Source organism: Parasteatoda tepidariorum, chromosome 9, assembly GCF_982258835.1.
Source record: "Parasteatoda tepidariorum strain Cologne lab strain chromosome 9, Ptep-v5.0, whole genome shotgun sequence".
NCBI classification, from domain to species: domain Eukaryota; kingdom Metazoa; phylum Arthropoda; class Arachnida; order Araneae; family Theridiidae; genus Parasteatoda; species Parasteatoda tepidariorum.
The window spans coordinates 43146505-43168065 of NC_141763.1; the positions used below are offsets into that span (position 1 = coordinate 43146505).

Genomic DNA, 21561 nt, shown 5'->3' on the forward strand with positions numbered 1-21561 from the left:
GCCAATTTGATTCTTTTGGTTTGGCTAATTTTTGCTGTTTTGAATATTTGGAACTGTGATGTCACAATTTTTAATATCAAAATCGATATTTGTATTTACCTGACTAAAAAGTTAGGCGTTGCAATTCATATTCACTCAATATAAAAATCATACATCAAGATTCCTGTTCACACAGTTTAAAAATCCAATAGTGTAATTCATATTCATGCATTTTCAATATCGCAATTTGTATTTATGGCGTCCAATATCTCAATTCACACGATTTTTAAATCCAATTTTGCAATTCATATTCACGCAATTTTAAAATACAAAATCGCAGTTCTTGTAAGAAGTATTTTTTTGAATTAGTTACAAAGATGTGATATTCTTTATTGGTAGATAATTAAATTATAAAGGTTAGTTTAAAAAATTATGTTAAAATATGTAAAAATTTTAGTTTGTAAATTGTTATCTTGATATCAATTTTTTGTCCATAAAATTTTCAGGGTTTTTCATTTTGTGTCACAATTACTCCTGCAAATGTAATAGCTAGTGTGTCAAAGGTATTTTAAACTTGTAAAAAAAATTTGAAAAGATATATTTTTAGAGATTTGCCTATGTGGTGGCTACGAGTTGGTAGAGTTGCCAATGGCCCGCATGAAACTAATAAAAAAATCTGTGATTTTTTTATTAGTTTCTTACGGACCATTGTCCAGATGGTTCAAAAACTTGTCCAATCATTTTAAGATCGATACTTATATGGAAATCTTTCTGTAATTTTTTTCCATGTGTTTCAATTTTAACCATTTTATCATTAAAGATCTTTTTAAGATTTGCAACCAGGGTTGGGTTTTTGACGTCAAAAAGAGGTTTTTGACATGACAAGGGTATAATACTGGTTTAAACCGTCAAAAACCCGTCAAAAATGTCAAAAACTAAAGTTTGCCAAAAAAATATATAAACTTCAAAACTACCAACAGTTGCCATGCATTATATTGAAATTTAATTATACTATAGGTAATCAGCAGGTTTTAAGATATTTTTTAATTAAAATTAAGGTAAAATAACAGATTTAAAATCTTAGAAATTTATATTCAAATGCATGTACAGAAAAATTTTGCACAAAATTTTTTTAAATATTTATATTTTGAAAAAAAAAATTTTTTTTTTGATACTTAAGAAAATTAAAAGTTTATTACTATGCATTTTTGACATATAAGGAACATATAACTAATATTTATAAGGAACTTACAAGTTATGTTGTATAAATACAAACTTGATACAAGTGTATGAAAAAAAATTTTAATGTTATACCGAATATCTTTATTATCCAGTATGTTAATTTGAATTTAAAAGTAGTTATATTTGGGAATAATGATAAATATAATTCATATTGTTTATTATATTTATTTATAATTATTACACTTACCATTTTAAAACAATTTTTACCTCTTAATTTGTTTCCCCCACTTGTATTAAGAATACAAATAATGCATATCTTGAAAGCAAGAAGTAATTATTCAACAGCTGAATATTTAGATATTCAACAAAACTATGTATATAGTATTCAGCAAAATGAAATTCACAAGTATTTGGATAAACTAAATTTTCAGCATAGTAAATGAATAGGCTGAATATACTGTAAATCGACACTAACTACTCTGTGTATTTAACAGAAAGCACTTAAATTTGTATTGTCTTATGTTAAAAAGATTATTAAGAAGATTTAAAAGAATATTAAAAAGATTTTTCTTTAAAAGATGTCTAATGTACAAAACTGCTAATGTTTATCTTTAAAAATGTCTAATTTTTAGTATAATCTATACTATACACTAAATTTGGTTATAAATAAATTTCTTAATAATATCACTGCAGATTTTCAATAACACATGAAAATGAATACATAATATTACAAAAGATGCGAGCTTTCAAAAGTACAAGATTTCAGTTACTATTCAAAATATAAGTGTTTCTTCAAAATTTTAAATTTGTTTTTTCTAGAACATATTTAGAAACACTATCCTTTATAAAAAATATATAAATTTTATGTATTAAGTAAATTTCACATATGAATATAGGTTTTTGACATTTTCGACATTTTTGACAGTGAGGTTTTTGACGTGACGGTTTAAACCATGGTTTAAACTGTCAAAAACTGTCACATGTCAAAAACCTGCCAACCCTGTTTGCAACGTTAGGAAAAATGAATTTTTGTATATTTAAAATTTAAATGAAATAGACATTTGTTTTAATTTTAATTAAATTAAATTAAATAATTTTAATTAAGTTCCTTCTGCTTGTAGTTGGAGTAAGACTATACTAAGTCTGTCATTGACAATTTGAAGATATTCTAATTCAACCAAAAATGTAAACACTTAAAAAATTTATTTTAGTATTAGCAATCTGTTATAAATTTTAGTAAAATTAATATTTTCAAACAGTAAATTTTTTAAAATTTATTTAAAGTGGTTAAACAAAGCATAAATAGTTAGAAAAGAAGTTTTGCAAAATCTATTATACTGAAAATGTTAATTATAAATTTTTTATGAACTCAACTTTATTATTGTAAATTTTTAATAAAGTTTTTAATTTTTTAGTGGACCAATGGAATCCATGAGAAGAATGGAATCTATGATGGATAATATGATGTCCCCATTTGGTTTATTTGGAAGACACAGAGGTTTTGATCCTCATGGACAACAGCTGAATAGGAGTTCTTCTCATAATAGCATGTTAATGCCATTTGGATTTGGTGGTAGTCTATTTCCTAATATGGACGATATGTTTGCTGGCTTTGTAAGTAAAAGTATTGTTTTATTAAAATTTTAACTGATTTTTTATGCATCTGCACCAGATTTTCTGCGATTTTTTTTTTCCCTTCCTTTCTCTGACAGTTACTTATAGCACATTTTTATTGGCATCGCTTTCGTTGCATAAGTTATGCACATTAGTTTGTTTTTACGCATATCATTTTCAGATTTTTAGTGTTAGTTTTTTCGATTTTTTTACCAATCTAATGTGTGTGGTTAAATCAATATAGTTGCTTAATTTTTTTTTTAAAAAAATCAGCGATTTTCAAACAAATTCTCCAAAATTAGGTGATGACGAAAAGGGTTGAAGCTATCTACAAGAGTCTGTCAATACACACAAGAAGTTCCTTAATTGAAAATTTGTGTTCGCAGAAAGTTTTTCATTTTTTCTAAGTCTGTCCGGTGATAAATCAATTAATGCAGTGGGCTACCCTGAAAATTATTTTATGATTTTATCAGTTTAATTAAATGATTTCTTTTCACTTGAATCTCTTCTTCTATCATTAATTTTTTTTTTTTTTTTTTTTTTTTTTACTTTTAAATTTAAGCATAATTTTAAGATGCTTCTATTATTTATTAATTCATCTGGTCAATGGAGCTACAGTATAATAATGTATTATGAATATCTATGTTTTTTCTAATGAATATCACTTCCGTAATTATGCACCTTACATGTAAAGTTCAAGTATATATGTTTATTAAGCTTGGTTACTTAGCATATGGCTGCTCTAAAAATCAATAATGCTTTTTGTGATGTTTGTTGATTTAAAGCAAATGTTTTTTAAAATTTTTTTTTAAGAAATTATTTTTTAAAATTGGCAAAGCATTGCGAATTTTTTTTCTTCTTTTCATAGTTTTAATGTAATACATTGCTTTATTAAAAAATTTCAATTAGAGAAAATACATTAGTACTTTTGAAATGATAATTTTAAAAAAAATCTTAAAATTCTTTTATTTGAAGTAAAGGCCCTGAAAAGTTTAATTCAGTTTTTATACATCTGTAAAAAGTAATTACTACATATGTTTTTTTTTTCTGAAAAAATCGGAGCATCAGCAAAAATTTTATCAGTTCCGAGGATTAAAACACAATCGTCAAATCTTCATAATTTTAATAAAAATCTGCGAAATTAATTTTTTAATTGGGCCCATTTTTTAGTTATGAATGCTAATTACATTTTCAATAAATTTGAATGGTGTATTTGCTTGCAATATATATCACTGTAAGATAATTTTTAATGCTGTAATATAGCTTCAAACGTAATGTTACAAGTTTTTAATAATATTCCACTTATATAAATTTATTTATAAAATTTGTTTAATCTATAGTTCATATTGCATTGTTAAACAAACCCCAAACCCTATTTAAGTAAAAAAAAAAAATAATAATAATGAAAAACACACAAGCATGCTATAGTTCTGTGAGGGTGCGTGACAATAGCATCATATGCAATGTCTTAAGAATTGCTTCAAATTCTAAAGATTTTTTAATGTTAACTATTAAGCTAGAAATTGGTAGACTAGCTGCGATTCATAAAAGTTTACCTAAGTGCTAATGTTATAAACATTCATCAAAATTTTCTAGTACCATTATCTTAAGCTTAATTTTTGATCGAGTAATAGTAACTAAAAAACAAAAAAAAATTTTTTTAAACATTTTAATGATATTTAGAGGAAGAATATTACAGTGTTTTGTTATGTAATAATAATTACAGTGTTTTGTTATGTAATCGGCACTGATTTGACAGCATCCAACCACAATCTTTTGTTGACATTTTTTTCACTTCCATCAACTTGTAATAATAGTTGCAAGTAAAATTTAAATTTGCATTTGTGTTTAAAATGCTTTTGAAAAGCAAAAGAACTCTGGTATTGCCATTGCCTGATATTCACTTTATTGATGCATTTTTACATGTAGATACCATCGCCTGACATGCCTTAAAGTTAAGGGCTATTTATATTATAAAAACAAAAAATTATTAAGTTTTACTTTTTTCTGTGGCTTATAACAGCATAAGTACTAATGGGTAAAATATTAAATTAATTGAGTATTAATTTTTTGATTTACTTTTTATCTGCTTTGCTTAATTATTTTTTTCTCTTCTAGAACCAAATGACCAATCCCAATTGTCATAGTTTTTCTTCTTCCTCTGTGATGACCTACACTACAGATGAAACTGGTCGTCCTCAAGTTTATCAAGCATCTGCATCTACTAGAATGGCTCCAGGGGGAGTAAGTATAGCTTATTAGCTATAAGTAAAGAATAAAAATATTTCACTATTTAATTTTCTATTATTTTTTTGTTTAATTGAATAGTAGAAATCAGTCAAATTGGGCTAATTTGAATATTTTGCTTGGTTTCTAGAATATTGTTTAAAAATATTAAAAATTAATTGAATTAATTAATTAGATTTTTCCCTACAAAATATTTTTATAAAAATAAAGAAAGGTTTACTTTTTCCTGAGACAATCTTTCTACAAAAAATTAAAGGTTCCTTCCCTACTTCATTTATTAATTAGTCATATAAATATTTTCACCCCTTAGTAACAGGGTTCATTGATTTAAATCAGCTTGATTTAAATCAACGAATGATTTTAATCAGCTTGATTTAAATCATGATTAAAATCAAATGATTTTTTTAAAAAAATCATTGATTTAAATCAACTGATTTTTATATATATCAGGGATGCTACGCCTGCGCCATTTGCGACTAACTGAGACAAAATGGCATAACTGCGCCATTTTGCGACATTCAGCTCAGTTTCTGCCAAAGCTGCGCCATTCTGAGACAAAACGTCCAAAATTTGGCAAACCTGAATTCAGTTTCAAATATTAATCCGCATCGCCGTGAGTCATTGGAGATCATTTTGCCGTTCACGTCTCCACGGGATGAACGACTTCCGCGAAAAAGCGGAAATCCGCTTTTTTCTCCCAATTTTTAAAATTTTCGACCATGTTCCAAAAACTAAAATTTTTAGGGAGTCCAATTAGAGAAACCCAAGCCGCCGGAACGATAGTCGGATTCTCGCGACTTCCGCTATAGAGTGGAAAGGAGTCTAAGCGTTTCGTTTCGACCACCGGTAATTGATTTTTTTTTCTTCGTTTGGCTGATTTTCGGAATTTTAAATATTAGGAACTGCGCTGGAATATGCTAAAATCGCGATTTTTAATCAGACGATTTTAATATCAATCATCGATTTTCGTATTTAACTGATTTAAAACTTATGTGTTGCGATTTTTTTTTACGCTGTTTAAAAATCGTACTAGCAATTCCTATTCACTCAATTTAAAAATTCAATATCGCGATCTGTATTTTCGCGAGTTTAAAATCCAACGTCGCGATTCGTATTCACGCATTTTTAAATCCAATATTGCGATTCGTTATCACGGAGTTGTAATATCAGATCTCGTTTTTCGTATTTGTACGCTATTTAAAAACTCATTGCGATTCGTATTCACGTGATCTAAAAATTATTCATCGTGATTCTTATTTACGCGATTTAAAAATTCAATATCGCTATTTGTATTTTCGCGTTTTTAAAATCCAACAGCGCTATTCTTATTCACGTGATTTTAAAATTCAAAATCGTGATTCATATTCACGTGATTTTAAAATCCAAAATCGTGATTCATATTCACGCGATTTCAAAATCCAATATCGTGATTTGTATTTTCGTGTTTTTAAAATCCAACAGCGTGATTCATATTCACATGATTTTGTAATCCAAAATCGCGATTCATATTCACGCGATTTTAAAATCCAACCGCACGATTCATATTCACGTGATTTTAAAATCCGATATCGTGATTCATATTCACGCGATTTTAAAATCAAAAATCGCGATTCATGTTCAATCGATTTTAAAATCCAATATCGTGATTCATATTCACGCGATTTTGAAATCCAATATCGCGATTCATATTCACGCAATTTTAAAATCCAAAATCGCGATTCATATACACGCTATTTTAAAATCCAATATCGTGATTCATATTCACACGATTTTGTAATACAATATCGCGATTCATATTCACGCGATTTTAAAACCCAAAATCGCAATTCATATTCACGCAATTTTAAAATCCAGTATCACGATTCTAGAAAGAAGTAGAATTAAGTTTTTTTTTGAATTGTAAAGATGTGATATATTTTTCTACAGTTGTTGCATTTAAAAAATTACTAAGTGCATTCATAATCACATTTTATGATTGTATATTTAGCTATATAAATTAAAAGAACATAGTCAACTAACTGATCTTGTGAATGCAAGAAAGTACAATCTACTAGTCAATGCCAAATAACTAAAAAGTTTACTTTTATACTTAATAAAGGATGCAAGTCATTTTAGAAAGAAAATTATATTTATATGTGTCTTTTTAAATTGTTTATAATAGTTTTTATATATTTCTGTTTTGATATAAAAATGTATATATGCTAATTTTTGGCTATTAAGTGCTCCCTAAAATTTTCTTGAAAAATTCCTACCTAAAATATTTCAAAATTTCACTGCACCTCCTGAATTCTATCAAAGAGTGTTTTTTTGTGTTATTTGCATTTTCTTAAACTCTCATTATTTAATTACTGAATTTCTCTTTTAATTATTGAAATCTGTAGACCTTTCATTGTAACTGAATAGTTATATATTTTGAGATGAAATTTGAGCTCAAAATAAAATGGGTATTTTCCCTTTTGAATTACTGAAACTAAATAGATATTTCTTTTTAGAAAGTTAACACCATTATATTTTAAAAAATAAGAAAGTTAAAATTTACTTTGTAAAATTCTGGAACAGATACTATTCATTGGCGCATAAATGATAAATGCAATATATATGAAAACAACAGAGTCCGTAAAACAATTTTGTGGACTCTTATAATCAATCATATGCAGGTTTTTTAAAATCCTAGCAATAGTGAATGTATGTATAATTGTAGTACTCCTAGTATGCTATTAATGGTTTTATGGATCCTGAAAATTATCTTTATATTGTTATCAAACTGATTAATAATCATTTTAGCTGAGATAAACTGAGTGAAAAAATAATTTTAGCTGAGACAAACTGAGCCAAAAAGAGATTTTAACTGAGACGAAATGCAATTTCTGGTGAGACAATTTGATATTTTGCGAGTAGCATCCCTGATATATACATATTATATTGATTTTAAAAGTTAAAAAACAGTGCTTTAAATTATTGATACTTTTAATTTTCTTTTCTTAGTTTTAAAATTTATTTTAAATAAATTGCTGAATTAATTAATTTTAGTTAATGAAATTACTTTCTTTCTTGGTGTGTGTTAAACACATTTGAAATTACATGTTTAAAAATCTTTTGATTCTTAATATTGAAAGAACAGATTAAAGTAAATATTTAATGCTGTCTTAATATGGACTTGCATAGCTGTAGAAAGTAAATAAACATGATTTTTTTTCGAAAAGAAAAAAAGCAAATGTTAATTAAAATTCTACCTTTTGATTAAAAAAGCATGAAATTCAAATCTACATTATAGTTTATTGATGGAAATTTCTATATTTCTAAAGCTTGAGGTTATATTAAAAAGAAATTACCTTAATATGTCAAAAATAGAAAACAAAAATAAATCTGAGTTCAGATATTTTTTTCCTGATATAGTGTCATTCTTCCCTTTCAAAGTCTATTTGAAGCAGTAGGGTTATTAACTGGTATTTTTTTCCCCTCATAATATGTTTATGGTATCTTTGAAATTATCAGATTTTCTTTTGTGAAAAAAAATTCCAATGAGTGCATAGATTTTTTTAAAATGTTTTTTAGCTTAACTTATGTATTTTGATATAGGATTAAAAATGAATATTTTAACATAAAAATATATAGATTGAATATTTATTTTTTGATGAATGACAACATTTAGAAACACAATATGTTGCATTTATTTTGCCATTTTATAAATCATGAGAAGAAAAAAAAAAGAGATCACAATTTTAAATTAAAATTATGGTGTGCTATTGGAAACTTTGTGTTACTATTTAAAGTAGTATTCTTTAAATTATCTATTTTATCTTGTCTTTTAATTTCAATCATGCCTTTGTATCAAAATGGTCGCTATGCATTATAATGAAAAATTATTTTAGTCAGTTGGAGCTTCTAAAATATTGTTATAATATAGTTTTAATATTAATTTAATTTTGATTAAGCATTTATAAAGTTTTTTTAATCATAAATTAAAACTCTTATAGTGTATTTGAATAAAAATCAAAATAATCTGATTTCTTTTAAAATAATCAAAAAAATCACGAACCCTGCTTAGTAAGGACTTGGACACATGTTTTGCCTACCAAATCTTTCTTTGCAGTTTGAAAGAATGTTTTTTTTTTTTTTTTTTTGGAAGTAAAATTTTTATTTTGGTTTTAGTCACATGCATTTCTTGTGAATGATTTAATGTGATTGTAACATCTTTAGTTGTGCTTTAAATATTGTTTCTATGTTACTACTAGTTGTTATCAAGAGCTAAAGCTCCTTATCAGTCAAAGTAGTTAAAAATGTAGCAGTGAATAAGGAAGTAGAAAAAGGAATTAAAAACAAATCACTGAGAAATTAGTACCTTAACTTTTACCCAACATGTTTTCAAAGTATTGGCTAAGCTATTTGATAAAGTTGTTGCAAAAATTTCTTTGCAAAGTAAACTTCATTATGCAATGGGGCAAAAATGTTGTGGAAAAAAAAAAGTATTGGGGCTGAGCCTGGAACAGGATGGTACATTTTTTATACATTTTGTTTCTTTAAATTCCATTGAAATTGAAGAGTTTTTTTTTTTTTTTTTTTTTACTTCTGTGTAAATATTTTTTTTAAATCACCTAGTTTCTACTTTTAAATTTTCAATTATTGATGTAAAGTAAATTTATTTCATAGGTTAAAGAAACAATGCGCTCAGTTCAAGATAGCCGAACTGGATTACAAGAAATGGCTATTGGACATCACCTTCATGAGAGAGGTCATGTAGTAGAAAAAAAGAAAAATAGATACACAGGCGATGAAGAAGAAAACCATGAATTTATTAACTTAGAGGATGGTAATTATGAATATTTTTCATTTAGTAGTCGTTTTAATAAATTAGTTTTGCACTTTATAGCTGATTATCTTGCCGAACAATTGAATTATGTGCTCCTTTCAAATCTTGCATTCCTCAGGCTATTAGTTTCTTGTGTTCTGTCATAATGACATTTAGTATGGCGCTTTTAAACTTGCTTCATTCTCACTATATATCTGCTAAAATCTTGTCAGCAATATATTGTTGAAATAGAAATTTATAAAACCATCTGGAAATCTGTCACAAAAATTTTATAATTTTGGCACCTGTTATTTATCTTAATGAAAAGTATGAAAATCATAAAGTTGAGCTTCAATTATTTTTATTAAATATAGTTTTGTTGAATTTTTATTTGCTTGAACTACAGACTTAAGAATAATTGTGCAACCTGGATGGAAAAATTATTAAATATGATGTATTATTATTAAAGCAGAAAAATATGGACGATATATTAACAATGCAGGTCAAAGTAACGTCAATTTTAAGTTGTGAACTCTCTCGTTTTAGTTTGAAAAATGGTCCGATTGGGAACAAATCTTAAATGAGCCTATAGATTATTAATGAGTTTATTGAACTAGGTCCAAAGTAATTGTTTCTTTCTTGTTAGCGCTTTCTAACTCATGCAAGTTGAACTGTTGCTGGACCTATTTCCTCAAAATAGTCTAAATGAATACTGTTTCTTGGTAGTTACAAAATACAAAGTTATAAGGTATAGTTTTAATATTAAAAGGTAGAATATAAAAAAAATTATTAAGTTATTATTTTTTTGCAAGGGTTTAGTGAAATCTGATAATTCTGAAATGAATTTATACATTATGTTCGTGTTAATTTTATGATGTATTTCATTTAAAGTACTAGATATTTTCAAGTACTAAGTACAAATTACCATTTAAACTGATACAAAACCATCTATATTCTATACCAACCTATCATAGGTGCAAGTACTTATTCTGATATTGTTTTTAAAACTGATATTTTTCATTAATTTTGAATATTTGCAAACAATTTTGATTGAAACAGTTTCATTTTAGCATGTATATTCTTATATATTATGTAGTTTTATCTTTTTTATGACTTCTGATGGAATAAAAAAATTATAATTCTTCCAATCAATTAAGAACTTTAAAGAAAATTGTTGCCACTCTAGTTAACTGCACTAATTTTTAATTGTTTTTGAATTTTCAACAACTCTTTAAGTTATTTAGCATATGAAAGCTATATTAATTTAAAACTGCGCCAAGTGGATTTTAAAAAAAATGTTCTTACATGAAATTTCTAATAGTTAATTTGTTTTTATTTTTTTTAAAAAAGATGTGTTTGATTGTAATAAGGTGTCCTGATATAAGACTTACAGGGGAAGTATACAACTGGAAAATTTGTGACGAAAAACACCTAAAATAAAAATTTAACAAATTAAGTTTCAGTTAAAGAATTTAGTTGAAAAACTTGGTTACGGTTATAATTATTCAACATTTCTACTTCTGGGGTAAAATATACAACATCAGAGTGCGTAGCGTTTTTAAAAAGAGCTTAAATGTGTTTATTTTCAATTTTTGTTTTTTAAAAGCCCTTAAAGGTGCTTTTTTCAATGGATGTTTTTAAAAAGTGCTTAATTTTCCCTTTTCTAAAATGAGATATCTTCTTTACCATGTTGATTTTCTCCATGAATTAATCATGTGAAACGACCTTCACATTCTTCTATGCAATGTTTTCACAAATAACTCAACTCCAATCTTTGTCAGCATATCGTTGGCTCGTAGCTTATGAAAACTATAATCGTTTTATATGTTTAATGAAATACTTGCTAGTCCGCATTAGCTGGATTCAGTGTGAAGAATTTTTGCCCTCTCATGTACAAGTCTGATGCATTTCACGAGAGATTCTCAATTTCAGGCTTCATTTTCCGCTCTCTGAAATCAAACCAAAAAATCTCGAATTTTCGCTAATTACAGGGACTAACTAAACATTGTCAATTTTTTTTCTTCCTAGTAGCGACAGAAATTTTTATTTCTCTTGTTAATTTCATCGTTGGTGAATCATCTTCGTCACTGGCAAGCTATTGTCCTTTTTGCAATATTCTATTTATGGAACAGTTCAAAAATCTTTGAACTTGACTTGGGAATCATTTCCTAATTATACATTTTAATGTGGTACCCCAGAGCAATCAAGAATCCCTAAGCTTCATCATCTCAAAATTTCCATCTCTTTTATTCGTTAAATTTTAGAATTAATTGTAACTTCAAAAAGTAATATTTTTACCTGAGGGACCATCCACCAATTGCTTTAAAATTTTTGTAAACTTTTATTGGACTTAATTGCTCTTTTTAAATTAAGTATTGGATTATTACTTTTGAAATTTTCAGTACTCTCAAGTTGTTTTATGTGATAATTTAATGATGTATAGAAGCAAGATTTTAAATAGTATGAAGTGATCTTTTAATACTTAAAATGCAGCAAAAAATTTTATGTTTGGTTTTGTAAAAAAATTCAGATTTGCCATTCCAAAAAACTTTAATTTATCTCTTAATGATTTTATTTACAAATAATTGAAATAAAATTCAATTATCTCAGATTTATTAAATGTTACGAATGTAGAGACCATATAATAATTTACTTCTGACAAAATGTTTAGCTTCAATAATTTACAATTCAAAATTATTCTATTTTTTTAATCATTTCATTGAAGAAAATACTGAACCAAGTAACAAATAAGAATGCAAATTTTTTTAGCCATTCACTAATTTACGTTTGTAATATAAATGTATTAATTTTCTTAGTTTGCTTAATTCTTTATATATATCTTTATAAATTCAGTATGATCAGAAATATTAATTTAGTTAATGGTTTGTTGAATATGCTTTTATAAATAACCTTTATTTAAATCTAAATAATACACTCAATAACCTTTTTAAATAATAGTTACATTTATAATTTTTAATTAAACTTTTTTTACATAATTAATTAAATAATTATTAATTTAAAAATAGAATGAGCCACGTAATATTGAAAATCTTTAGAATTGTGTTAAAATTGTTTTTATGGTGACTAATATAATCAGGAAAAGAGTTTAATCAGAAAATAAAAATTTGAATGGGATGCACGCAAAAGTTATGCTTTCATGACAAGTAATTCTCCATTGTGTAAAATAATAAAAATTATCTTGCCAACAGATTTATGTAGGAAAAAGTATACCCAAACTAAAACACATTTCTTTTTCTTCTTTATTAATCACAATTGTGTCCTAAATATAAATATTTACCTTTTATGTATATCTTTCTAGTAGGGTGACCCGGGGTAATTCACGATCACTCTGTTTCTGGGGTAAATAATGATCACCTAAGTTTTATTGAAAAAAATAAAATTTTTTTTAAATTTGAGACATGGGCAAGAATGCTTGTACACTTTACTAAAGTATAACTACATTTACTTAATAATAGTTTTTTGTTTAATCTAACAAAACAAGTATCTTTTAAAATGCTTTCTGTATTTTCCATTTCAAAGATGGGTTTCAAAATGTGCACATTTCTACAAAGATCCCCCTTCTTTTTTAATAATAAATATTTTGAGTTACTTTCTTTTTCTTTGATATAAAAATAGTGTAGGCTTTTGCTTAATTATTTCACATCTGCTGTAAACATTATAATTGATTATAGGAAACTCTATCAAATGTTGCCCCCTACAGATGGGGTAATTGCTGATCATTGTCTTCTCTTCTTATAAATAGTATAAAAAGTAGCTAATAAATAGTTAATTGTCTTTTCTTAAATAACAGTTCATATTTATTAAGTGGAGCAACTATAAAATATATTTTAACTATAATCACAACATTTGTTTTTAACTGAATACAAGAAAAATGTGTTCTCACCATTTCTAGCTTGTCTTACCTTGCTTCTATCTTAATTTTATGTGTGTACATTGTTAAAATAATTTTTAAGTTGATAAATTAACCTAATATAAATATGGTGAGAAATTATAAGCTTAAAACGGATATTAAGCTTCTAGAAAGCAAAAATAGTGAATTTCTTTTAATGATTGAAAATGAAAATTTCAGTGTGAGAGCTGTTGCCAGAGCTGAAGTGTCTCTTTATTCCTGATTTTAAATAAAACGGTTTATTAGCTGCTTAAACATATCTTTTTGGTTTATTTGTTTGATCTTAATGTCTTATTTGTTAATTACCATTGTATAATTATTTTTAAACAGCCCATTTACTATAAAAACTGGTGATCAATAATTACCCCAGAAATGATCAGGATTTACCCCAGAATTGATCAGGAGAAGGGGTAATTCCTGATCACTTAAAATTTAAAATCTTTTAAATTCTAATTAGATTTTCAAACAAAAGAAGGTAGCATAGGACTCATCTCATACAGCCTTAAACTTCCAGTAAATATTAAAATTCTATCTTGAATAGTTTTTCACAAAATAGATGTTTGCATTTTTTGATCAGGAATTACCCAGGTCACCCTATGGATTTATAGTTATCTAAATTGGTTCTGACTTTTAGTAAAAAAGAAGCAAGAAATTTGTAAGATAAGCAAGCCTAGTAGTCAGTCTAGTAGTAGTAGCCTCAAGTCTAGTAGAATCGCCGTTAACAATTTTCCTTTGTCACTGCACTTTGCCTGACAAAATTGTAGAATTATAACATAAGCAAATTCAATTCTGATAGTGAAATATGCAAATTTGTTTTTTTAATTTCATTCGCTATAAAATTAAATCGTTGAAGTGAGACTGGAACATAATTATAACGGAACTATAATTTTGAATGATAGTACACAAAACAGATGACATAGTTATGTTACTTAAGCTTGTGATAGTTAATTCCAAATAAGGCAAGTTTGAATGCATAATCTAGCTATACACCTGAAACTTTTCTATCAGCGTCCTTTCTGTCATTTTCTTATTGTTCTGTAGAAAAGTCTATAAACTCTTACAAATAACAATTAAACTAATGATTATTGCGTATTGGCAAACAGTAAGTAAATGGCTTTAAAGATAATTAGAGAATTTTGAGCAGTTAAAATTTCACGATTGTTTTGAGGAGAATCTGTTTTGAAAATGAATTAACAGCTATAAAAAATACTTTTTAAAATCAGCATTAAGTGCTTAACATTTATATTCTTTTTAATGTAGGTTACTATTTCTTTTTAAAAAATTCAATCACTTTTCACTCCTTTTCTTGCAATGACTTGTCTAGTCCTGATAACAGAATAATAAGCAAAATAAAAGTTTATTTATAAATACTTGATTAATCAAATAAAAATACATTCTGTTGAATGAAGTGTATTTTTATTTCAAACTGCTATCGGCAGTTTTAAATGTGTATGCATTTCAATTATGTCATGTATTTAAATTACATAAGTTACTTATGTAATTTAAATACTAACTGTATGATTCTATTTAGTTATTTATCTATTTAAAACACTTTTCATTTTAGTGCAATGAAGATGCATTATAAAATTGTATGTTGCTTATTAATTAAATTTTTCATTTCTCTATTTATTTATAAATATGAAAACATTTTGAAAAAGGGCTACCTACAACTCTGTCCTTAATTTAAATGAAATATAGCTGCTATAAACAAAAATTTTATTAATGGACCATAACTTGTGTATCATATGACATCCAAAAACAAATTGTACAATAAAAATAAAATGTATGTGAAGAACCAGGCAGGTTTGATTTTTGTACAGAAATGTGGGTTTTTGTCTACCTTATTATGAACACTGCTCCAATTTTATTTATTTATTTTTTTGTTTTTAAGTGTTTAATTCTGGTATTTATACTGCTTTCCTCATCAAAAATTACTAATTTACCTAAGTTTAAAGATCACATGAAAGCTTTTCTTTTGTAAAGTTAAAATTAGTTGGTCTTTTATTAATTCTGAATTTCTTAATTATATTTACTGAATATTTTCCATGAAATATTATATTTTTAGCATACAAAATTTTTTAAAAATAATAATTTTGTTTGTAAAATTATTTTTTAGATGATGCTGACCAGTTCAATCAAGAGTGGCAACAAAGAGCGCAAACTTTTAACCCTCAGCCTATGCGACCAATGATCGGTTATAATTCTCATCGTAGGACGCATAGCCCAGAGCCTGAAGTTCTTGCGATTACTGATGGATCAAGGTATTTATTTTAAAATTGTGCATTATTATAAAAACAAGCAAAAATTTCACGTTGATTGAAAGATGTTTTGTTCTAAATGAAGTTGATAGCAATTTAAAAAACTTGCTTTAAAAAATTTTTAGAAAACTTTTTTTTCTTGCAGTAAAGAGTTTAAAACAAATAATACGTAAGGTTTTAAATTATTGTATTGTGCATAAATGATAGTATTTGAAATTAAAAATTTCACCACCGAGCACTGTGATTGAAAAGAAGCTATCTGTTATGTTGATGCTATGTTATTTTGTTAAATGTGATGAATAAAGATTATAAAAACCATAATCTTAAGATTCATTTAATAATGTCTTTTAAAATTTTAATAAATATTTAATAGTATATAAAATATTTTTAACTGAAACCAATGGCTTAGTAAAAAAATATTTTACTCTCAACCTATTTTTTTTTTCTTAATTTAAATCTTTTATTCCCTCTGATAGAAAGATGTGCTATATTATTATATTTAATGTTTATATCATTCGATATTTAAAATATTTCAATTTTTTATAGGGTTTCTAGTTGTCCTGATTTTTCAGAAAAATAAAAATATTTTGTCACGATATTTCTATTTTTGGTTGTTTTTAGTACATCCAATTTTCCAAGAAAATAAATACGAATTTTTAAAGTGATTTGATGAATCAATCAATCGTTTTATTTTAATTTATAATGTTAGTACCTATTTAGGAACAGTCTAATGCATGTTCAAGCATGTAGCTTTACCCTCAGGTTTCATTTTGGTTTAATTATAGAAATTTATTGAAGAAAAACTCTAAAAACAATTTTATATTAGTATCACATTTTTATTATATTATTTTAAACAAATGCAGTAATAAATATTGTAGGGTGGAATTTTGTAATTTCAGTTATTGATTCATCTCTTTCATCTGATTTAAAAATGTTAGATTCCAATCAACAATGCAGTAATCATATCATAGAATCTTTAAATGATGAATTGAGAGATCATCCACTGTTTTCATTTTCAGATATTTAAAACTCTACTTAAAAATTATTTGAACTCAAATACAAATTTTAATTATATCTTGGTATGAGGGGATATTAATTGATACTAGTTATTTTTTAATGCAACATTATTATAAAAATTTCCCTATGTTGATAAAATTATGCTGGATACATTTAAAATTTTCTCTTTTAAACGAAGTAATTCTGAAATTTAAAAATAATATATTTTATTTTTTAGCAATAAAATTTACTCATATTACACTTAAGTAGAGCAATTAATATTTTTTTAATTTACTGTTTGTGAAAGTAGCCTGATATACATCTATACTGTTCCAAAAAATGTCCCCATTTAGTCCCTTTTTTTTTAAATACCCTGATTTTTCCTTTGACCCAATATGAAGCTTGTTCGTTATTACTTTATGTATATGAATATCTTTATTTTATCAAAACTAACTCAATATATTTTCTGAAATTTTACCACAGAAGGCAGAAATATAAATGAACTTGTATCTAATATTTTAATATTTAAATGTATGTTTTTAAATTAACCAGAGTCCGTGATTATTTAAATTTTGATAGCTTTCGAAATTGAAACCATATTTTTGCAGGTGAATGCTGAAACCATTTTTCTAAAACTTTAAAACAAATTTAAACTCTATGTTTATATTGATTTTTAAACAATTTTAAAATGAAAGGCAATAGAGCTGTTTCGTTCAGAATTGTTTATTATTTTTGGTTAATTAATAGAAAATAAATTAATCATTCTGTTTTTGTCTTACATCTCATAAAATGATAACTGAACTATATGACAAGACAAATAGTTATCTATCACTTCATATCACACAAATTATTTAAATTTTGATAGTTTTCGAAATTGAAACCATATTTTTGCAGGTGAATGCTGAAACCATTTTTCTAAAACTTTAAAACAAATTTAAACTCTATGTTTATATTGATTTTTAAACAATTTTAAAATGAAAGGCAATAGAGCTGTTTCGTTCAGAATTGTTTATTATTTTTGGTTAATTAATAGAAAATAAATTAATCATTCTGTTTTTGTCTTACATCTCAAAAAATGATAACTGAACTATATGACAAGACAAATAGTTATCTATCACTTCATATCACAATCTCGCAAAATTTTATATTGAATATTAATAGCTCTTATTTCATACTAATTCACTTTAATTCTAACTTTAGAAATTGTTGCCAGTTTACTAACATGCATTATTTTATTTGTTCATTTGAATATTATGTTTATTTTCATAGTCCATCAATTTTCTTATTTACTCTAGTTTCTACATTTATCACCTTGAAGTTAGTATGTTACTATTCTTATTGGCATACATTAGATAAATTTTTGCATGTATGTAAGTCATTAAGTCTTCTGCTTTACCAATTTGAAATTGAACTCTTAATTGTGTAATCAGGTAGCTCAGCTGTTAGTTATTGGTAAAAATTATGATTCATGTGTCTTAAATTTATATTGATAGTTTGAAACACCTGTTTACTTTTGTCACATACTGATTTTTTTTCTGTTGATTTAATTGCAAAAATTAATAATTTAAAGCACTTGATTTTTAAAATTACCTTTTTTTAACCCTTTTGAAGGCCATGGTAAGTATACTTACCACCGCGTTTTACCACTTTTAATTTAGGTTTCCATTTTTCAATAACTTCAGCTTTCTTGAAGTGAGTTTGAATAAAATTGGTAACCATTTGTCACTTTCAAAAAACGTATAAAAGTCATAAAATACATGATTCCTTTTGAAGTTTGTAGCATTTAAGGAATTTATTTTATAAATAAAGAAAAATAAAAGTCAGTAAGTTCCTAATAGGTCATCTTAAATATATTTATCACAAAAAAAATGCCATTTTTATAAACTAAATTAGTTTTTTATATATATATATCAATTACTGTTCTTAAAACAATTTCAATTCCAAAAATACTTTAATTTTCCTTTACTAAAAATAAAGGGCCCGTTAAAGGGTTAATGGGGGGCAATTTTTGTTAATATTAAAATAGGGTCCATAGCGTTTTTAAAAACTGCTTAAAGGTGCTTATTTTTCACTATTCATTCAACCTCAATCCATTGCGGCGTACTGTCGGTTCGTAGCGTATGAAAGCTCTGATCATTTTACATGTTTGGTGAAATACTTGCAGGTCTGCATATGCCTATATACTGAGCTGGATTCTTTGGGAAGGAATTGTGCATTTTTTTGTGCAACTCAGTTTCATTTTGCAAAGTATATGACCCTCTTTCAGACTTTATTTTTAGCTCTCTGAAATCAAACTGAAAAATCTCGAATTTTCGCTGATCATGGGGACCGACTAAACATTGCCAAATTTTAATAGCAATCAAAAATTTTATTTCTTTTGTTAATTTAATCGTTGGTGAAGCGTCTTCGTCAATGACAAGCTAATGGCCTTCTTGTGCTATTCTATTTATAGATCAGTACCTTAATCTTTGAATTTGATTTCAGACCATTCACTGAGTACATATTTTCATGTCAGAGAAGTCAAGAGTCACAAAGCCTCATCACCTCAAAATTACCATTTCCCTTTTTATTCATTTAATTTTAAAAAAATAAACTGAGATTTTTAAATATAAATTTTTTTACATGAGGGAGCGTCCTCCAATTGCACAATGTTTTTTAAAAAATTTATTGTACTTTATTACTTTATTTACTATTTTTTAACTTTTTATTGTATTATTACTTTTAAAATTTTCTGGGCTCTTAATTTGTATTAGAAAAAAAACTTAATGTTTAGAAGCAAGATTTTAGAAAAGTAAAGTGGAGCTTTCCATAATTTAAATGCAGCAAAAAATCTTATGTTATTCAAGTTTGTCATTCCAAAATAATTTAATTCATCTCTTAATGATTTGATTTAAAAACAATTGAAGTAAAAAATTTAATTGTCTCAGATTTGTTAATTTGTTAATAACACCATAATAGTAATTTACGTCTGACAAAAATATTAGCTTCAATACTCATTATTGTATTTACATTTCAAAATAATTAAATTTTTTTTATCATTTCATTAAAGAAATACTGAACCAAGTAATGAATTTTAATCAAAATTTATTTGGGGCCATTCACTAATTTACATTTGTTAACACGAATTTATTAAAGTTTTCTTAATTTGCCTAATTCCTTACACATTTTTATAAATTCAGTATGATCAATAATATTAATCTTGTTGATGTTTCATTGAATATGGTATTATAAATAATATTTATTTAAATTTAAAAGAAAACGCACAATAACCTTTTATAACAACAGTTAAATTAATTAGAATTTTGAAGTGAAGCTTTTTGCAGAATTAAAAAAATTAATTATTAATTTAAAAAATAGTAGGAGCTACACAATATTGAGTATATTAAAATTTGTGTATAAATTATTTTTATCGTGGCTAATATCAAGAAAAGAGTTCTTTGTCAGAAACTAGTTATTTTATTTTTATGTGAAGCCTTTGAAAGTTATTTTGCCTTTTGTTAATGTATCTATGAAGAACTTTCTACAATAGGGCGAAAGCCTTTTTAATAATGCACAGATCCTAATTGTACAAGTGCTTAAAAATATTTTTTGAATGCTTAAAAGGTGCTTATTTTTTGTTGAAAAATTTGGCTATGCACGCTGTGAAAATTAAATGTCTATTGTTGAATATTTTTCCTTAAAGTTTAAGTGCTTTTCAATAAGTAAAAGGATGATTTTTAATATAATTTCTAATTTGATAAAACAGTGTTTTTTTATTTAATAAAGCCAATTAGAAGGACAACTAGAAACCCTGATATTTTGTCTATTACAATTAATATGCCATCATTAAAGTATGGGTTTAAAATTTATAACTATGCTTTTTTTTTTTAAATGGTAGGTTTTTCAGTATAAAAGTGCAGATTGAATAAATAACAGCTGATAATATTTTTGTTATTGTACTGAATATTTCTTTTTTTTTTTTTTTTTTTAAAGCACTGAACAGCCACAGCAACCTATTAAGAAGAAAAGCAATAAGCACAAACGCAAGCATGGACTTGGTGGTGGTCATAAATCTTCCAACTCTCATGCAAGGTCTTCACCTTACCAGTGAACCATTTTAACCAGTGACTCATTATGTGTTTGGCACACATGTTAGATATGTATTATTTCAGTAGAAATTCATTAAGCTATTAGATGGTTTAATATATTATCTGTACTAGATATGTGTTATTCACTTGGCCTTTTGTGTTGTTAAATCCGTGTTATTTTTATGTTCTTTTTTCAGACTTCAGAAAATTGTATATTCCGCTAACAAAATAAAATTTTCTGTTAATTGTTTTTAGTGTTCAATGTATTGTTAATATTTCTTTTTTAATTTCAAGTTCTTTTCTTATTTATAATTAGCTAAACATCTTTTCTTTACTAGGGGCAGGGAGGAATCGTAAACGAATAATGAATTTCTATAATCTTGCACAAAACTGAAAAGCAAATGCTAAGATGGTTAAAAATTTAAATAATTTCAAATTTATCATTTTTAATATTGCTGATTGCTTTTTCTGGATATTATAGATTGTTAGAATAAGAAATTCAGCTCATTTAAATATAAT

General features: G+C 25.8%; 1 protein-coding gene across 3 annotated transcripts in view; it reads left to right on the plus strand.

Moving 5' to 3' along the window:
• Window positions 1–21292, plus strand: part of Mlf (myeloid leukemia factor) — a 23405-nt gene extending 2113 nt beyond the window's left edge. For all 3 annotated transcript variants that reach the window (XM_071187190.1, XM_016052108.4, XM_071187191.1), the window contains exons 2-6: window positions 2577–2775; window positions 4894–5019; window positions 9673–9832; window positions 15838–15982; window positions 20948–21292. In XM_071187190.1, the coding sequence (XP_071043291.1) occupies window positions 2584–2775; window positions 4894–5019; window positions 9673–9832; window positions 15838–15982; window positions 20948–21065 (741 nt within the window). In that variant the 5' untranslated portion in view covers window positions 2577–2583 and the 3' untranslated portion in view covers window positions 21066–21292. The remainder of the gene's footprint in view (window positions 1–2576; window positions 2776–4893; window positions 5020–9672; window positions 9833–15837; window positions 15983–20947) is intronic.
• Window positions 21293–21561: the final 269 nt, after the last annotated feature.